General features: G+C 45.1%; 1 protein-coding gene across 3 annotated transcripts in view; it reads left to right on the top strand.

The window, feature by feature from the left end:
* The first annotated feature begins 1,104 nt into the window (after window positions 1-1,104).
* tacc1 (transforming, acidic coiled-coil containing protein 1) overlaps window positions 1,105-15,978 on the top strand; it is a 140,781-nt gene continuing 125,907 nt past the window's right edge. The window contains exons 1-2 of one of the 3 annotated variants that reach the window (XM_048618623.1): window positions 4,787-5,060; window positions 15,231-15,431. In XM_048618623.1, the coding sequence (XP_048474580.1) occupies window positions 4,993-5,060; window positions 15,231-15,431 (269 nt within the window). In that variant the 5' untranslated portion in view covers window positions 4,787-4,992. Of the gene's footprint in view, window positions 1,196-4,786; window positions 5,061-15,230; window positions 15,432-15,978 lie in introns of those variants that run through there. The other 2 variants (XM_048618626.1, XM_048618625.1) reach the window with 2 other exon arrangements.

Below are 15,978 nucleotides of genomic sequence, written 5' to 3'. Positions count from 1 at the left end.
CTGTGTCCCTGCACCGGGCTGTCGGTCACTGTGTCTCTGCCCCGGGCCGATGGTCACTGTGTCCCCGCCCCGGGCCGTCGGTCACTGTGTCCCCGCCCCGGGCTGATGGTCACTGTGTCCCTGCACTGGGCTTTCGGTCACTGTGTCCCTGCACTGGGCTGTCGGTCACTGTTGTCCCTGCCCCGGGCTGTCGGTCACTGTGTCCCTGCTTTGGGGCACTGTCCTTCAATCTCACATTGGAGACTGGGAGACAGAGGCCGGGTCTGGGAGTCTGAGGCTGAGCGCGGGGAGAGAAAGGAGGAAAAGAGGGAGAAAAAAGATAAAGAACATGCAGGATGGATGGGCTCCAGCTGAAGCCTCCTCCCATCCCACCATCTTATCAGAAGTTCCTTTGGGAAATCAAACCATATTGTTGTCACTACTTCCCCTTTATCTCTCCTGATTATCACCTTGTCAAATATTTCCAGGAAATTAGTCAGGTATGATCTGACCGTCATGATCGAATCCTGACTCTGCTTGATCATATTACCTGTTTCTAAGTGCTCCTCTGTTTGTTCTGTTATATTAGTCTAACATTTCTCCAGTGATATATGTTGAGCTAACTGGTCTATAGTTAACTTTTCTTTTTGTCTTCCTCCATGTTTTGAACAAGTGTATTATCTTGGCAATTTTCCAACCTCTGGAACTTTACCAGAGCATGAGGATTCTTGGAAGATTACTAAAACTGAATCTATTATCTCTGTAGCTATTTTGTTTCAGTTCCTAGGATGCAAACCATCATTTCGAGATGATGTATTGATCTTCAGACCCTTTCATTTTCCAAGTACCTTTTCACTGATCAGCTGTTGCATTTATTCCCTCTCCCACTTCTGCCTCTCAGTTTTTCCCTATTTTAGGAATGCTATCATGCTGTTGATGGAGCCTTGTTGAATTTCTGCAGTGCATCTGTGGTGATAGCACTGAATGTTGAAGATGATGGTTTAAAGCTAACAAAAGCTCAATATAAATGCAAATCCCTCCTTTAGTTCTAATGACGTTTCATACAACAAGTAGCATAGCATGTAACAAGGCTGTTTGAAAGTAGGAACTGGTAACAGTGCCAAAGTCAGCACTTGTCACAAAACATTGAACCTCCTCTGCCTCTGTGGTACAAACACTTCCTCTTCCTGCGCTCTGATAACCTGAACTCATTCTCGTAAGTGTGTCTTGTTTCACTTCCTTCCTCTTTCCATTATTTTGAACAAATGTTAACGTTGAAGTAAATAATGAAAAGGGAATGTTTATCTTTCGTGGATTATCGTACATCTTGTTCTGTCAGCCAGTTGTAAGTTTGGACAGTCTTGGTGCAGAGTCGAGTGATGACAACATTTCCCCACTGTCAATGCTGGACTTGCAACAACAGCTACAGATCCACTCATATGTTTGGCTTTCCCTCAGGGAGTGAAACCTTGATGTCACTTTGTCACCATTTTAGGACTGAGACAAAGTTTCAATGCCTACAATAATGCAATAAGTTTAACGATCATGTATCCTTAGAGCACCAGCAACAAAGAAAAAAAATCTTGTGCTTTCATCCTGGGTTTTCACATCCCTCCATCTCTCTGGATCTCTTTAACCTCCACCAACCCACAGTCCCTCAAGATATCTGCTGGCTTCTAACTCTGGCCTCTTAAGTATTGCAAGATTCCATGACACACCCAATGGTGAGCATTCCTTCAGCTCCTGCTTGTTAAATGTTGAAACTTGCATCCTGCATTTCTCTCTCCACCTGTCTCTCATCTTTTAATACCTTCCTTAAAACCGACTTCTTCCATCTGAATCATTTTGTGACTCGTGTCAAATTTAGTTTGCTGATGCTGCTGTGAAACAATTTGGGACACCTTACTGTTTTAAAGGCATGACATATATGCAAGTTGCTGTTGTTGTTATAGGCCTTTTAAAGTTATATTCATGAGTCAACCATCTGAGTTTTGTTTTAGAAAGAATTGACCTTTGCTGAAAATAGAGGGATGTTGTTTAAGTTTCTCTTGTTTGGCACTCATCAGGACAGAATCGCAAGAATTTCAAATTTGAAAGGGAACAACAATTTGTACTGCGTGTAAAAAAGGTTTTGATTAGTTGTCAGTTCAACTCTGATTGATCTGGGCACTGCCATGGAAGAATTTTTTATACACACATAACCTGTGTGTGTTGTACGGATGTGTATATATAATCAGTGAATCCAATTCTAACTGTAACATATTGTCCATCATCTGAGAGACAGGAGAAAAACTGTGGCCAGAGGCTGATAGTGAATACACAAGTACACATAGGATGTGATGGTACAGTAACACATGAATCAATTTCCCTTTTGTACGCACGAACCAGGATCAGTCTACCTGATGTAGGAATGTCACAAGCAGGTTCTGGGAGATATGCATGGCTGGGCTGGACCCCAAGCTTGTCCAAATTGAACATGTGTTAAATATTGACCATGCAGACAGAAGCATGGTGGAGCTGAACTGAACTGCAGTCTTCTCCTTGCCAGGTACCAGGGGCCCATGAGATGTGACATCTGATGATGCAGTTATCAGGTGGCTGTTAACCTCGTATGCTGCACCTGAAGTTACCGTGGGTTGGTTTTTGGCTTTTTCATTCTGACCAGATGGTATCACATCTGTCATCCTTCCCTGGATGCACACACACTGAAAACACAGACTTTCTGCTGATTATTGATTTAATTCTCCCAACCTGCATGTATGATGTACAAAGCAACTGTCCTTTAGCTCACAGTTCCCAGTGCCAGCCATGTGAATGTGACAGCTAATGGGTGGCGGCTCAGAAGTAAAGTGTCTGCCAAAGAAAATGCCTGAACAACTTGTCACATGGCTGAGCTGAATCTGCAAACTGAGCCTTCCTGTTATGGACCACACCAAACCCCCTCAAAATATTCAGAAGATAGACTAGACCCGAACTTTTTCTGATTTTGAAGGTAAATCTAAGGTGTTGTGTTCCAGATGCAATTTGTTTGGTCAGACTACTTCTGATTTATCTTCTCATTTAAAGCAAAATACACTTTATTCATCTACTACAGTTAAAACGCAACAAAAGAATGAAGGAATTGGAATAACTTACGAAATAAAAACTGAAAGAACTGCGGATGTTAAAAATCAGAGACCAACATAGAAATTGCTGGAAACGCTCAGCAGGTCTGGCAGCATCTGTGGAGAGAAATCAGAGTTCATGTTTCGGGTTGAGTGAGCCTTCCCTTCAGTTCTGAGGAAGGATCACTCGCCCCGAAATGTTAACTCTGAAATCTCTCCACAAATGTTGCCAGACTGGCTGAGCTTTTCCAGCAATTTCTATTTTTGTCATTGGAATAACTTAACTCTATTGGAAAACTTAACACAATAATAGATACAGTAACTATTACCAATCACCTGGTCCAATATAGCAACATCCCACAAACACACCCTTGGCAAAATGCAAATTCAGAAAATAGATTGTCTCATATGCAAGTCTATTAACAGACAGAGAACCCCTAGATTTTGGCTGTAACCGAGAGAGGGTAAAAATACCTTTCGTTTCTTCCAGACTCCAATAACAACTGCTGAAAGCTAAAACTAAAATCCCTGGTTCTGTGGATGGGAGCTTGACCCCACCCATTCAGGCCGCTTCTATTGTTCCAACTGATTAAAAAAAAATCCAAGGCTTCACAAGTTTATCTTCTTATAGACTGCCTGGTACCTGCCGCCCAATCTCAGTCTAAAAGAAATCAGGACAAAACACACCTCTTAAAGCCAAATATTGTCAAACTGCCACAATCCAAGAAAGCATTCTCATGTGGAAGTCCTCGTTTCTGGTGACCAGGTTAATGACTTAATGCGACGGCTTGAATGCAAATACCAATCTGTCTCTGAGCCAAAATGTTTCCCTTGCACTTTGTCGTCAGGGGAATAAACTTTCAATCTCAACTCAAATGGAGGAAAGTACTCTCAACTATACAAAGCATTTAGCCAATTTCCACCCACTTCCTGGTGCTCATCCACCTCTGACAATGGATACTTTCAACAGGTTGTTTCATTCATCCAGCAGGAAGATGTCAGTGTTTAATCCTAAATTAGATGTCTAGCAAGCCCTTTTCATCCTGGACGCAGATAAATCTGTCAGCAGATAATCGCTTTTGTACCAGCAAAATGGACATTGCAACGCTCAGGCCAATACCTATCTCGTAATATAGCTCACACTTTGCCTTAGCAAAAAATGCTAACATCATTTATTTTTAACCTGCTGTTCTCCAGCAGGAGACTGTGTGTGATACTAGCCAGGGCTGGGCTGGAAATTTGCAAAGACTGTGTAACTGCCTTCCTTGAACAGAAAGCAGCAGCTCGAACTCAGTGACTTGCACGGGGCACTTGGTGAAGCTATTTACTAATTCTGCCCTTGCTCACTGAGCTTGCTGCACACGCACTCGTCCTGCAGGGCAAAGTGCTGTCTGTTTGCTGGCTTGGAATGTGCTGGCTGGGAGAGCCCATTTTCTTCCTGAGGTAGAGAAACATCAACACGAGAGAGGTAAACAAACGCATCCTTGTGGTCAGACATCCCTCGGGAGAAGCATCGTGTGCCCCGGAATGTAATCACGGAGAGAAAGCCTTTCCTACTTTCAGACAGCAGCTTTGAACACACATCCCGCTGTAATCTGGATCAGTTTTTACCCTGCAGCCAAGTCCCAGGGACTCTCGAATTCCTCTCCAGTGACTTTATTTGAGTCTATTGTGCTTTTTTTTTGCACTGTCCAGTTATGTGCAGCCTTGGCTCAAGGCGACGTTGCTGGCATGCGATTGGCTCAGGATCTGGCAAGAGTTCAGCAGCCCGAAGAACTCAAGCCGTCAATGCAGGAGCTGCAGTCCCCCTGCAGTATTGAAGGCTGTGTGTGTGAGTGTGTATGTGTGACTCTGTGTCTGTGTCAGAACCTGCCTCAGCATCTCTGCGACCACTGACAAAAAATTCAGAATGGGAGGGTCTCAGTCCCAGCACCAGCACAAGGGAGGGGTGAGACCTTTAAAAGAGAAGGCCAGCATGTAAGTCATCCATCATCTAACCATCTTTCAATTTCAATGCGAGAGTAACTAGTTACCAATTTGATTTTAGTCTGTCTCTTTCTTTTTAAGTGTCATTTGCTCAGCCACTGCATACAGGTTTAAGTGGTTAATTCTGTTTTAAATGGAAGTGTATCAAATGTTCATCTAATGTATGTTCTTGTCAATGTGTTTTTTTCTTGTACCATTCCTTATTTTGCGAATTTATCCATGTTGCAAAGATCTGAGAACAGGGTGAGCTGTGACCGATATCGGTTGGAACCAGCAAATCAAGGTCAGCTTGATCTGTTCAAAAAGATTCTATCATTGTCTCACTGCTGTTGTTTACTCTGTTTGTTTTCATTTCTTTTCTAAAAATTATTCACGAGCCACTAGGCCTAGTTTCCCTCTTCCTGTTTGACATTCATTTCATTACAGGGAGGGATTTCGATAGAAGTGCCCCAGTTTCCCCGTCCATGTCATTGAAGGGACACTGGGTCTATTTCAGAAAGATGAGAATTCTGATCCAGGCCCATGCTCGCTGATCTTTATTGACTGATCTAGCTTGTGGTGCACTGCACTGTCATGAGTTTCAGTCAGGCCATACTCTCGTTTACAAGAAGAAACTGCTCATGTGCCTTTACAGACACATCTTCCAAGTTCCACTGTACCCAGCTGGGATATATCAGTGTTCATTATTGATAATAAACTTCAAGCAAAATGTAAATCCACAACAGACTTGCTGCAGTGTTACTGCTGTTCCTTTAACCCTTGTATCTCCTCTTGTCAACTCTTGCTTTGAGAAGTAGGTTTTGTCTGAGCTTTTCCCCCGTGGAGTGGAGAATATTGAGGGATCTTTGTGGTCATGTGGCCTGCCAGGGATGATTAGCCTCAGGGGGAAAGAGCCAGGTCACCAGATCCAATCAACAGCCGGAGCTTTTCACAAGGGGTCAAAATCACCTGACCCAGTTTGCTCCCAAGTCCATGGCAATCCCACAATTTTGATGGAAAATGAACACTCTCAATGGAGGTAAACCTATCCCAGCATCCATAGCAGGAGTGGCAGCTCTCTATTAATGTTATGGACCTCCTCTCTCAGTGTTCTTATTTGCTCCATCAGTTTCCAAGTGAAGTACCTGTTATTCGACAAAGGGAGTGAATATGGAAAGAGATGTATGTCATGACTGTCGTAGATGCTCTGTACATAAAATTGGTTTGAAAATGGTTGGTTGAATAGTCAGTGTGCACTTTGCCCTTTGTCAGGCATGGTGGCTGTGTGGGGACCTGAAGAACAAGGTAATATCTCAGGGGAAAATGAATCAAACTGTTTGCTTTCAGGACGACATGCAAGATGCAATCCAAACATGTTTTCGCCTGCACCGCAACTTGTGCAACAGCAGCTCTGCTCATTGTACGGTTCCAGGCTCCATCAAGTGCGCTTAGCCCTAAAATGAGCAAGTGCTGATCTATCTTGTCTGTATCGATGGGCTGGATGACTCATTGATTATTTACATAGTGGGAAAGGGACGGGATGAAGATGTTTCAATCAGGGAGGATGGAGACTGTTGTGTATGTCTCTCGGTCAGTATTTTGATCAGAGACAAGCTCAGGATACCATGACTGTGTCACAGCCTGTGGCATGAGGGTACAGAGGTCTCAGACTCCATTTTAACTTGGGCCACTTGAAGCTTGACATGCTGATTAACTCTTTGTAACTGAACGGCTGAAGGTTAGCCCAGACATGGAAGTCACCTGTTAATGTAATATTTGTATAATTTTGTGAGCTGGATTAATATATGAACATATGTTGGAGTTTTCATATTATGTTCCTGCATCTCAATTTTAATGTTATGAGAGGTGATGCTATATAATATTGCTGCATTGAGATACCCTGGAAAACATGAGTCAGCAAAAGCTTGGCAGGTGGAATATTATGCGGGAAAATGTGAGGATACGTCCCTTGGCAGGAAGAACAGAAGAACTGAGTGTTATTTAAATGGACAAAGACTGCAGAAAGCTGCAGAAGAGCAGGATTTGGGAGTCCTTGTGGATACAACTTCAGCAGGTAACAGTGAAGGACAATCTTGGTTGTCATTTCAAAGGGAATAATGTATAAATATGGGGAAGTCTTTGCTAAAACTAGACAAGGTCTCAGCATACCACACCTTAGAATACTGTGAACAGCTTTGGTCCCTTTATTTAAGAAAAAATATACTGGCATTCAGGCAGTCCAGAGAAAGTTCACCAGGCTGATCCCAGGTATGGACGGACTGATGTATGAGGACAGGTTGAATAGGTTGGGCTTGACCTCATTGGAGTTTAGAAGAATGATAGGGAACCTTATGAAACCTTTAAAAAGATTCTTGAGGGCTTGACAGAATAGATGTGTAACAATTGTTTCTCTGTGCGGGGGAGTGTTGGACCAGAGGGCACCATCTCAGATTAAGGGGGTCATCTATTTTAGAGAGATGAGGAAGAATTTTTTCTCTCGGAGGCTAGTGAATCTGTGGAATTTGGTACTGCAGAGGTCTTGTTGAGGCTGGGTCATTAAGTCTATTCAAGGCTGAGATAGATTTTTAATCAGTAAGGGAATCGACAGTTTTGGGGAAACGGTAAGAAAATGGAGTTGAAATTTGTTATGATCACATTGAATGGTGGAGCAGACTCACTGGGCCAAATGTTCCATTTTTGCTCCTCATTGTATGGTCTTAAAGCAAACATTGGAGGTGACTTCATAATGCATTGAGAGCAGAGATTCTCCTTTGTTTGAAAGCAGCCAGAGTTACTACAGGGATTTAGATGATACCTCGGACTTAGACAGCAGCATAGGGCAGCATAAGGACAGAATGGAAGGCAACGCAACAAATGAGGCTGAATGAGAGGTAGATGTTTGAAAGTTTCGTTTAAGAACTGGGAGTCTCGATGTAGATGTTGAAAAAGCTGAGCATCTCACTGAGACCTCAATGAAGATGACTGAAATTATGAAACTGAACACTGACTGCTCTATTCAGCAACAATGCTACATGTTCAATAGTTGATGAATCAAGCAGCTGCATGCATATTATGTGGAATGACAGTCAAGACAGTTTAGTGTCTTAAGTGTATTGGCAGACAAGGGGGTGAGACACAAGCTGTCATTTGGTACTCAATCTACCGTTCCTCAGCTGGGCTGTTTGGGACCCCCAAGACTCTGGTCTATGTCACAAAGCAAATACAACATTGACCCTTCCTACAGTTGGATCTTGTCGTCCAGTCACTGTGCATTTGGGCATGTTGTTTCTCTGCTTCCCAAACTTTGCTGAAACATAATGTACTGACAGGGGCATTCCAATGTCTTCATGGTCTGTTGCATGTGACCTCAATTCTATTCTGCGCTGGGTGTGATTTTTTGCTGTGGAAGAGATGCCAGGAAATCGCTGAGGCAGAAAAGGGTATGGGAGAGAGGAAAGGAAGGGCTGTGGGTGGGGGAAAGGCACAAAGAGGGGTGTGGCTATCAAACGTTAGATGGTGGTGCACAGAGAAAAGTTTGCAATGCAGGGGAGTGTAGTGAAAGGCTACTAGAGGGTAGGTAAGGGAGCTAAAATAACTCCACAGAGGCTGGTGTCCTGTCACCAAATCTCCCTTTATTTACGTGTGCATCGTACATGGACTCTGACCAGCTAGCTCAGAGCCAGTCCCTACAGTGAGGAGAATCCCTGAGACTCCTGTTTATATCTATTAGCCAGGGGTCCCTGATTAGCCCAGGTTAGCAATCCCAATCAGGGAACTCATACTCAGTGAGATCCACCTACAGGAACAGGGTGGTGTTTACTACAGGGAGAGGCTACTTGAGTAATTGGTTTATCTGCTTGGCTGAATGGGGTAGTTCTAGTTGAATATGTGATGATGTGGTCAACCCTAGGAAGGACAGGTGGGGCTGAGGAGGATTTACAGTGGCAGAGGCCAGCACTTTCAGCTGGTCCACTGAGCAATATGGTTGGAGTTTCTCTCATCTTGAATATCCAAGGTTATTGGGCAGACAAAGTGGGAAATGGTTGTAGGTTGAGGCTACTAGGATCCTAAGAGGGAAGGGGTTGCAAGGATTCCTGAGCCAAAACAACATTTACCCTCACCCTCATGTCTTCTACACAACTGCTTCCTAGGACTCCTACACCACCCCCAGCTGCAGTCTGGTCGATACCACAGAGAATGGGTGCTGGATCTCTCTCTCTCTTTCACTGACCAGTGAGAAATAACAGTTAAAACAGAATACAAGAGTGAGAGACAGAAAATTATTCATTCTGTTATTGGAAAAGTTGGTGATGGTTGTTGGTGGTGGTGGTGGTGGGGAGAAGGAGGGGGCTTTGGTTATTTAAGAAGCAACAGTGACACAGATGGGTTATCCATTTACAATGTGTCCTTTTGCACCAAGAGACAGAGGAAGAGTGAAATAACATCCACTTCCCACACCCTACAGCCAACACTGAAGATGATTGGAAATATGACAATCTGATCTCAGTGGGACAAAATTCCTTCAGTTACTTTCCCAACAGTGGGAGCCTCATTGACAGCATTTAGATGAACTGTCCAGAACAAGACGCTTCCCAGGAGAGGTCATGGGTTCACAAACATTGCATCACAGACAATAAACTCGCGGGAGCTGATATCACTGAGATAAGCATGCTTGCAATAAATTGTCATCCACTGGAACAAAAAATTGGAGGAATGTAGAGATCTCAGAGCTGGGGTGTGAGACGTGAGTCCGTGGCAGAGGGATTTGAAAATAAGGACAAGAAATTTAAAACTGAGGCCTCGCTAGCCAACCCTGAGGCAATTCCTCCTTAACCAGACCTACTTTGCTGACTGAGAGAGATAGTAGGAACTGCAGATGCTGGAGAATCCGAGACAACAACTTGCAGAGCTGGATGAACACAACTGCTCCTATGATGCTGCTTGGCCTGCTGTGTTCATCCAACTCTGCACCTCTACTTTGCTGACTGCTTTGTATTTAGGATGTTAAAAAAACACAACTATCAACAGGCTAGGTGGATTAGTAGGCTGCAGGGATAAGGTGGGGGTGTAGGTCTGGGTAAGATGCTTGTTGGAGGGTGAAATGGCCTGTACCTGTGCTGCAGGGATTGTGTGATTATGTGATCAGACCAGAAATTGCCAACTTTGACTCCTGGTCTGCACAGAGCCTAAATGGCAATCTTCCAGCTTCAGCATCCTCAGGTTTGAGAGGGTTAAGCCACCGTCCCTTGGTCCTTGCTGTGCTTGCTGCTGTAAACATGCCTGTGGATGCTGAGTCACAGTGGAATCAGGCTGCCCTGTGGACTCTGCTTGCAATAAACTCTCCCGTCCAACTCACTCTACAGCCTGAAGTGTGAAGTTTGGAGTGGGGAGGGCTTGCAAAGCTTTGGTGGGGTTCTTGTTGGACGATAGCCCTCCAATGGGAGATGAAACCTTCAGTGAAGGACAGGGCGGGGGAACAGAAGGGGGAAAGGGGGATGGAAAGACTTCCATGAAGGGTAACTGTAGGGTACTGGTAACATTACAGGGCTCACAATCTGCTAGCCCATACTAATAACTCAAATCTTATCATGCTGAAACTTCAATTCAAATTTATTAAAAGTCTGGAACTGAAAGCTTGCCTCAGCCATGACAACTATGAAAATATCATTGATTGTTGCACGCGGTTCATTAATGCCCTTCAGTGAAGGACATCTGCTGTCCTTTCTCGGTCTGACCTCCATGTGACTCCAGACCCACAGCCACGTAGCTGACTCTGTCTGCCCTCTGAAATGGCTGAGTGCACCACTCAGTTGAAAGACAGTAAGGGACGGGCAACCAATACTGACCCAGCCAGCAACAGTCAGATCCCCAGAAAAGGACAGAGAGAGAGAAAGAAAAGATTATATCGCCAGCAACGAATGAATTCTGCAACGGGAATGCCGCTGTGTGGAAATCTCAGGCGTATATCAGCTCTTTCTGGCTGACAAGCTTTGGAGACTGTGTGCTGGCTAAACCTGGTTGTGATGGAACCATTCCAATTTGTGCAGGCCTGACCCTGATTGGTCCCTGTCCCATAATCTGTGAAGTATCAGGAAATATCTGGTAGCATTTATACAGAGCAATCAACTGACTGTCCCAGTGAGGAGTTCATGCTGCGTTGCTCTGATAACAGTGAGTGCTTAAGTTTCTGTTGCATGAATAGCCTGCATTGACTGCAGCACTGTGCTGTCATTCTTTTTTCTCCACTAGTTTAATTATAGAACAATGAGTGGTGTCATTGTGTGAGTGAGATTCAGGAGAGTCTATCTTTTCTTTGTTCTTCCATTGAATATTAGCGTTGCAGTCAGGGCCATCATTTGCTGCCTATCAGTAACTGCCTATGTACTGAATGGCTTGCCAGGCCAGTTCAGACAGCAGTTAAGAGTCGAACACAAGGACTCTTGTGGAACAGTGGTAGTGTCCCTATCTTTGAGCCAGGAGAACTCAAACCCCACATGCTTCGGAGGTGTGTTATAACATCTCTGAATAGGTTGATTAGGCAATATATAAAAAGAGAGTCAACCATATTTCTGTGATTAAAGCCAAAGTAACGCAGATGTTGGAGATCCAAATTAAAACACGCAGCAAGTGAGGGAGAAACTCAGCCATTCTGTGGGGAAAGGGAAACAGAGAAAATGTTTCAAGCCCAGTACCACTCTTCCCTGAAACATTCAGGTGCCTGTGGATCTGGACTGATGTGGGTCAGACCGGGTGGGAACAGCAGATAGCCTTCTCTGAATGACATCAGTGAACCAGATGGGTTTTGTTGACAACTGTCTCTACTTTTAATGGGCATCATTACTGAGATGAGCTTTCAGTCCCAGAAATGGAAATGAATTAAATTTAAATTCCACCAGCTGTGATTACGTCTCCAGGACTGCATGCAGGTTACATTAACTCAAAGGCATATTTAAGGATGGCTCACGAGAGGTACAGAAGTCATGTAACTAATGGTCCCGATTGGCAGCAATTGATTCACCCAGGCTAACATTTCCCCATTTCTTTATCTGTTGAAATGTTGTTGTTCTCTCTCTATGGGCTCCATCTCCTCCTATCTTTTACTGCTGCCCCATCCCGCCAACCCCATCTTCAGCAGATATACCAACCTTTTCTGAGCTACACTCGATTCTGAAGAAGGGCCGTGGGAGCCAAAACGTTAACTCTGCTTTCTGTCCACAGATGCTGCCAGACCTGCTGAGTTTACCCAGCAGTTTCTGTTTGTGTTTCTGATTTCCAGCATCCCCAGTTTTTTTTTAAGCGAGAGGACATGTGTTGTCTGCAGGATGAGACTGTACCAGAGTCTGTTTTCTACCCAAAATGCCTGAGAGGGCCCAATGATCCACCGGACCCCCCCACCCCCTCCCCAAGTGGCGGCATTCTATATCAGAATGGGCAGAATTTAATCTTAGCTCACAGATTAACCCTTTCATATTCATTACCATGTACATAAGGAGTCTCTGGTTATGATGAACAGCAATCACATGGTGCCAGAATTGGCATTGTAACAAGTGGTTGGGGGGACGACATTGGCTTGAAGGAATCTAAGTGCCAGGCAAGGAATGTGAGGAGGAGAAAGGTACCAGTTTGTCTTAGTCAAGAGGATTGTGCTCAAACCCTCTTCGAGCAAGTGATAGAATCCTGGAATGGGGGAGAGTGTCCCATTGTCAGGAGAAGATCCTGCTCAGGTGGACATTAAAGATCATAGAGGGTCCTGGTTTTTCTCTAAGCTTAAATGCTGTGCTGGCCAGCTCGATCAGACCAGCTGCGTGGAGATTTATTATCTACCGGTGTCTCTGAACGGGTCATTCACCTCACTGCCATCTGAAAAATGCCAACAACAGCAGCATCTCTCACACTCACCAGCAGGAACCAATCTTCATCCTGCTCCAAGTGTTTTGGGATGTGTTTGAGAGATGTGACAAGGCCCTAAATGAATGCACCATCATTAGTTTGCTGTTCCATATTAAAAATGAGAATCATTCACTCGAAGATGGGGAGTTGCATGCTCACAGGTGGAATCCTCTCTTCTGGGGTAGCAGTTCTGTGAATTGTGCAGTGGGGGGTGGTCAGCAGGTCAGGACAGCCCCATCATTACCCCACATGGTTGAAGTTCAGGGTATGCCACGTACACATTGATTGCCTGCAAGCCAGCAACATCAGTCCAGCTCCTGTTGCAGATTTGGGATGTGGACTGTGGACTGCAGCACAACACACACAAAGCCACAAGAAGGATTTGCTGCATGCCACTCCCACAGGTATGTGTTGCTCAATCGCACAGGACCTGATTGGGAAGGGAAACTTAATTCTGCCAAGTTGGCATCTTGATGAACGGGCATGATAGGACAATGCATGTGAAGGGCTTTCTGTGCTGGCCATCTGGATTCTTCCAGCTTCTTGCTTTGCTTCCTCCTTCTGGGAACAGTCGGACGAGCTGCCTAAAGTCTACAGTGCATCAACAAGCATATCGGTTCAGAAAATTTGATTGAGCCTTCATGTTACAGGAACCAGGAACAAGAGTAGGCCACTTGGTCCTCCAAGCCTGCTCCGCCATTCAATAAGACCGCGACTAGTCTGATTTTAACCTCAACTCTCCATTCCTGCTCACCTCCATTAATCCTTGACCCTCTTGGTCATCAAGAATCTGTCCAACTCTGCCTTAAACACATTTAAAGATCCGACAATGTTCCTGCTCCTCTGATGCTGCCTGGCCTGCTATGTTCCTTCAGCTCCACACCTTGTTATCTCAGACTGCAGCAGCGGCCGTTCCTACTATCCCTTGGTGTAACTGTCTATCCTTTCTCTTTCGTGTGCTTACCTGGCTTTCACCATGTGCGATAAAGTAACCTGCTGTTGTCTTTGTGCAGTCGCTGATAACTCAATGACCATCCACTAGCATCAGGTTGGCGGAGATTACTTCACAAATTGTGCCAGACCCGGAGCTCTGAAACTCGCAACACCTGACAATTTATTCTCTTTGTGTAGTTTGTAAGGTCTGTTTGTTTGAACAGCTATGGATATGGTTTGCCTTGAACTTTGCAAGAGAATATGTTGGAATAACTGAGTGAGCCAGGCATCCTCTGAGGAGCACAGAAAATAGAGTAAACATTTCGGGTGAAGCAGCTAGTGCTGCCTGACCTGGTGTGCATTCAAGTTGTTAACAGGTTGTGAGTGAGTGCGGGGATTAACGTGATTCTGACGGAAGGTCATTGGTGCTGACAGTAAACTGTACATTTCTTTTCTCTGAGATAACAAGGTGTAGAGCTGGATGAACACAGCAGGCCAAGGGTCTAGGCCCAAAACGTCAGCCTTCCTGCTCCTCTGATGCTGCTTGGCCTGCTGTGTTCATCCAGCTCGACACCTTGTTATCTCAGATTCTCCAGCATCTGCAGTTCCTACTATCTCTGATACATTTCTTTTCTCTGTCTCTTCTTCTCTCTCCACTGAGTGTTTTCAGCATATCCTGCTTTTGTTTCAGATTTGAAGCATCCGCAGCATTTTATCTCGATGATTAGTTTCCTGTCCTCAGGAAGTATTTCTGTCAGTGCTGTTGCAACAATTTTCGCTGACTCACTCAGATAGTTCCACCATTAATCGTACGCTATCGAGGTCACCTCATAAGCGAGGACCTCTTCTGAGGGAAAGGGAAACGGTGCTGTGATCCCAGCATCATTTATATGCGGCTCACCATCACCTTCTCCAGGGTAATTAGGGATGTGCAGTAAATGCTGGCCTTACCAATGATGTCTGTGCCCTGGGAACATAGGAACAGTAGTAGGCCATTTAGCAGTTCGAACCTGTTCCACTATTCAGTGAGATTGTGTCTGATCTGTGACTTAACTCCATCTTCCTGCCTTTGGCCCATGTCCCCTAATAGCTTTGCTTAACAAAAATGTATCTATCTTGGATTTAAAATGAACAACTGAGCTGGCATCCACCAATGTTTGTGGAGGAGAGTTTCGAACCTCTCCCACCCTTTTTTGTTCTTTCTAACATCTGTGAGCCAACTGAAATGAAGTCTGCCTTTCTTGTCCCTGAAGGGGAGCGTGTGGCTGTGTTTTAACATGCCGCTTCCCTCCCTCAGCTGTCTTGGCTTGCGCCTGGAGAGGGGCCTGTGATGCTGAGACATTTCCTCTCTTGTTGCAGGGAAACAGCGGCTCTCCACACACCAGCCCCCAGCGGACAGCACAGCACCGATCAGCAAGCCGTGTCTTTCGGTCACTGTGGAGGAGAGAAAGGTTCTCGGCCCACTTCGCTGTACTGCACTAGCCTGGAACGTCATTGCACTGCCCTGTCAAGCTGCCTGTTTTCCTGTCCTTCGACTGCTGATGAGATTTCCTCTTTAAGGTACACCAACCACGAGGAAACGTACAGGGGACCTACGCTTATGTTGTCTCTTTCACCCTCTCTGGCCCTTTGTGGTCAGTTCTCTTTTTTTTTGGAAAGGTCACCACTGTTGCAATGTAGAAGAACACCAAAGCCCATGTCCTCACTGCAAGATCCCTCAAACAAGATCACATTCTGTGGAGGATGTGGCCAAGGGATAAATGTTGCCCTTGGCCACTGGGGGGAGCTCCCACACACGGGACCATCTCACAGCTCAGGGATGGTAAGAACTGCCGAAGCTGGAGTCTGAGATAACAAGGTGTAGAGCTGGAGGAACACAGCAGGCCAGGCAGCATCAGAGGAGCAGGAAAGCTGATGTTTCGGGTCTGGACCCTTCTTCAGAAACGTCAACTTTCCTGCTTCTCTGATGCTGCCTGGCCTGCTATGTTCCTCCAGCTCCACACCTTGTTATCTCCATTTCACAGCTACCTGAGAGGGCGGATGAGGTCTGCTGGTTTAACATCTGGCACCTCTTAACTGTGCAGTGCTCTAGTGATAGCTTCAACTT

The sequence above is a fragment of the Rhincodon typus genome, chromosome 40 (assembly GCF_021869965.1).
Source record: "Rhincodon typus isolate 14 chromosome 40, sRhiTyp1.1, whole genome shotgun sequence".
Taxonomy (NCBI): Eukaryota; Metazoa; Chordata; class Chondrichthyes; order Orectolobiformes; family Rhincodontidae; genus Rhincodon; species Rhincodon typus.
The sequence above is the reverse complement of the archived record's forward strand: the minus strand, read 5'-3'. Positions and strand labels throughout refer to the sequence as shown.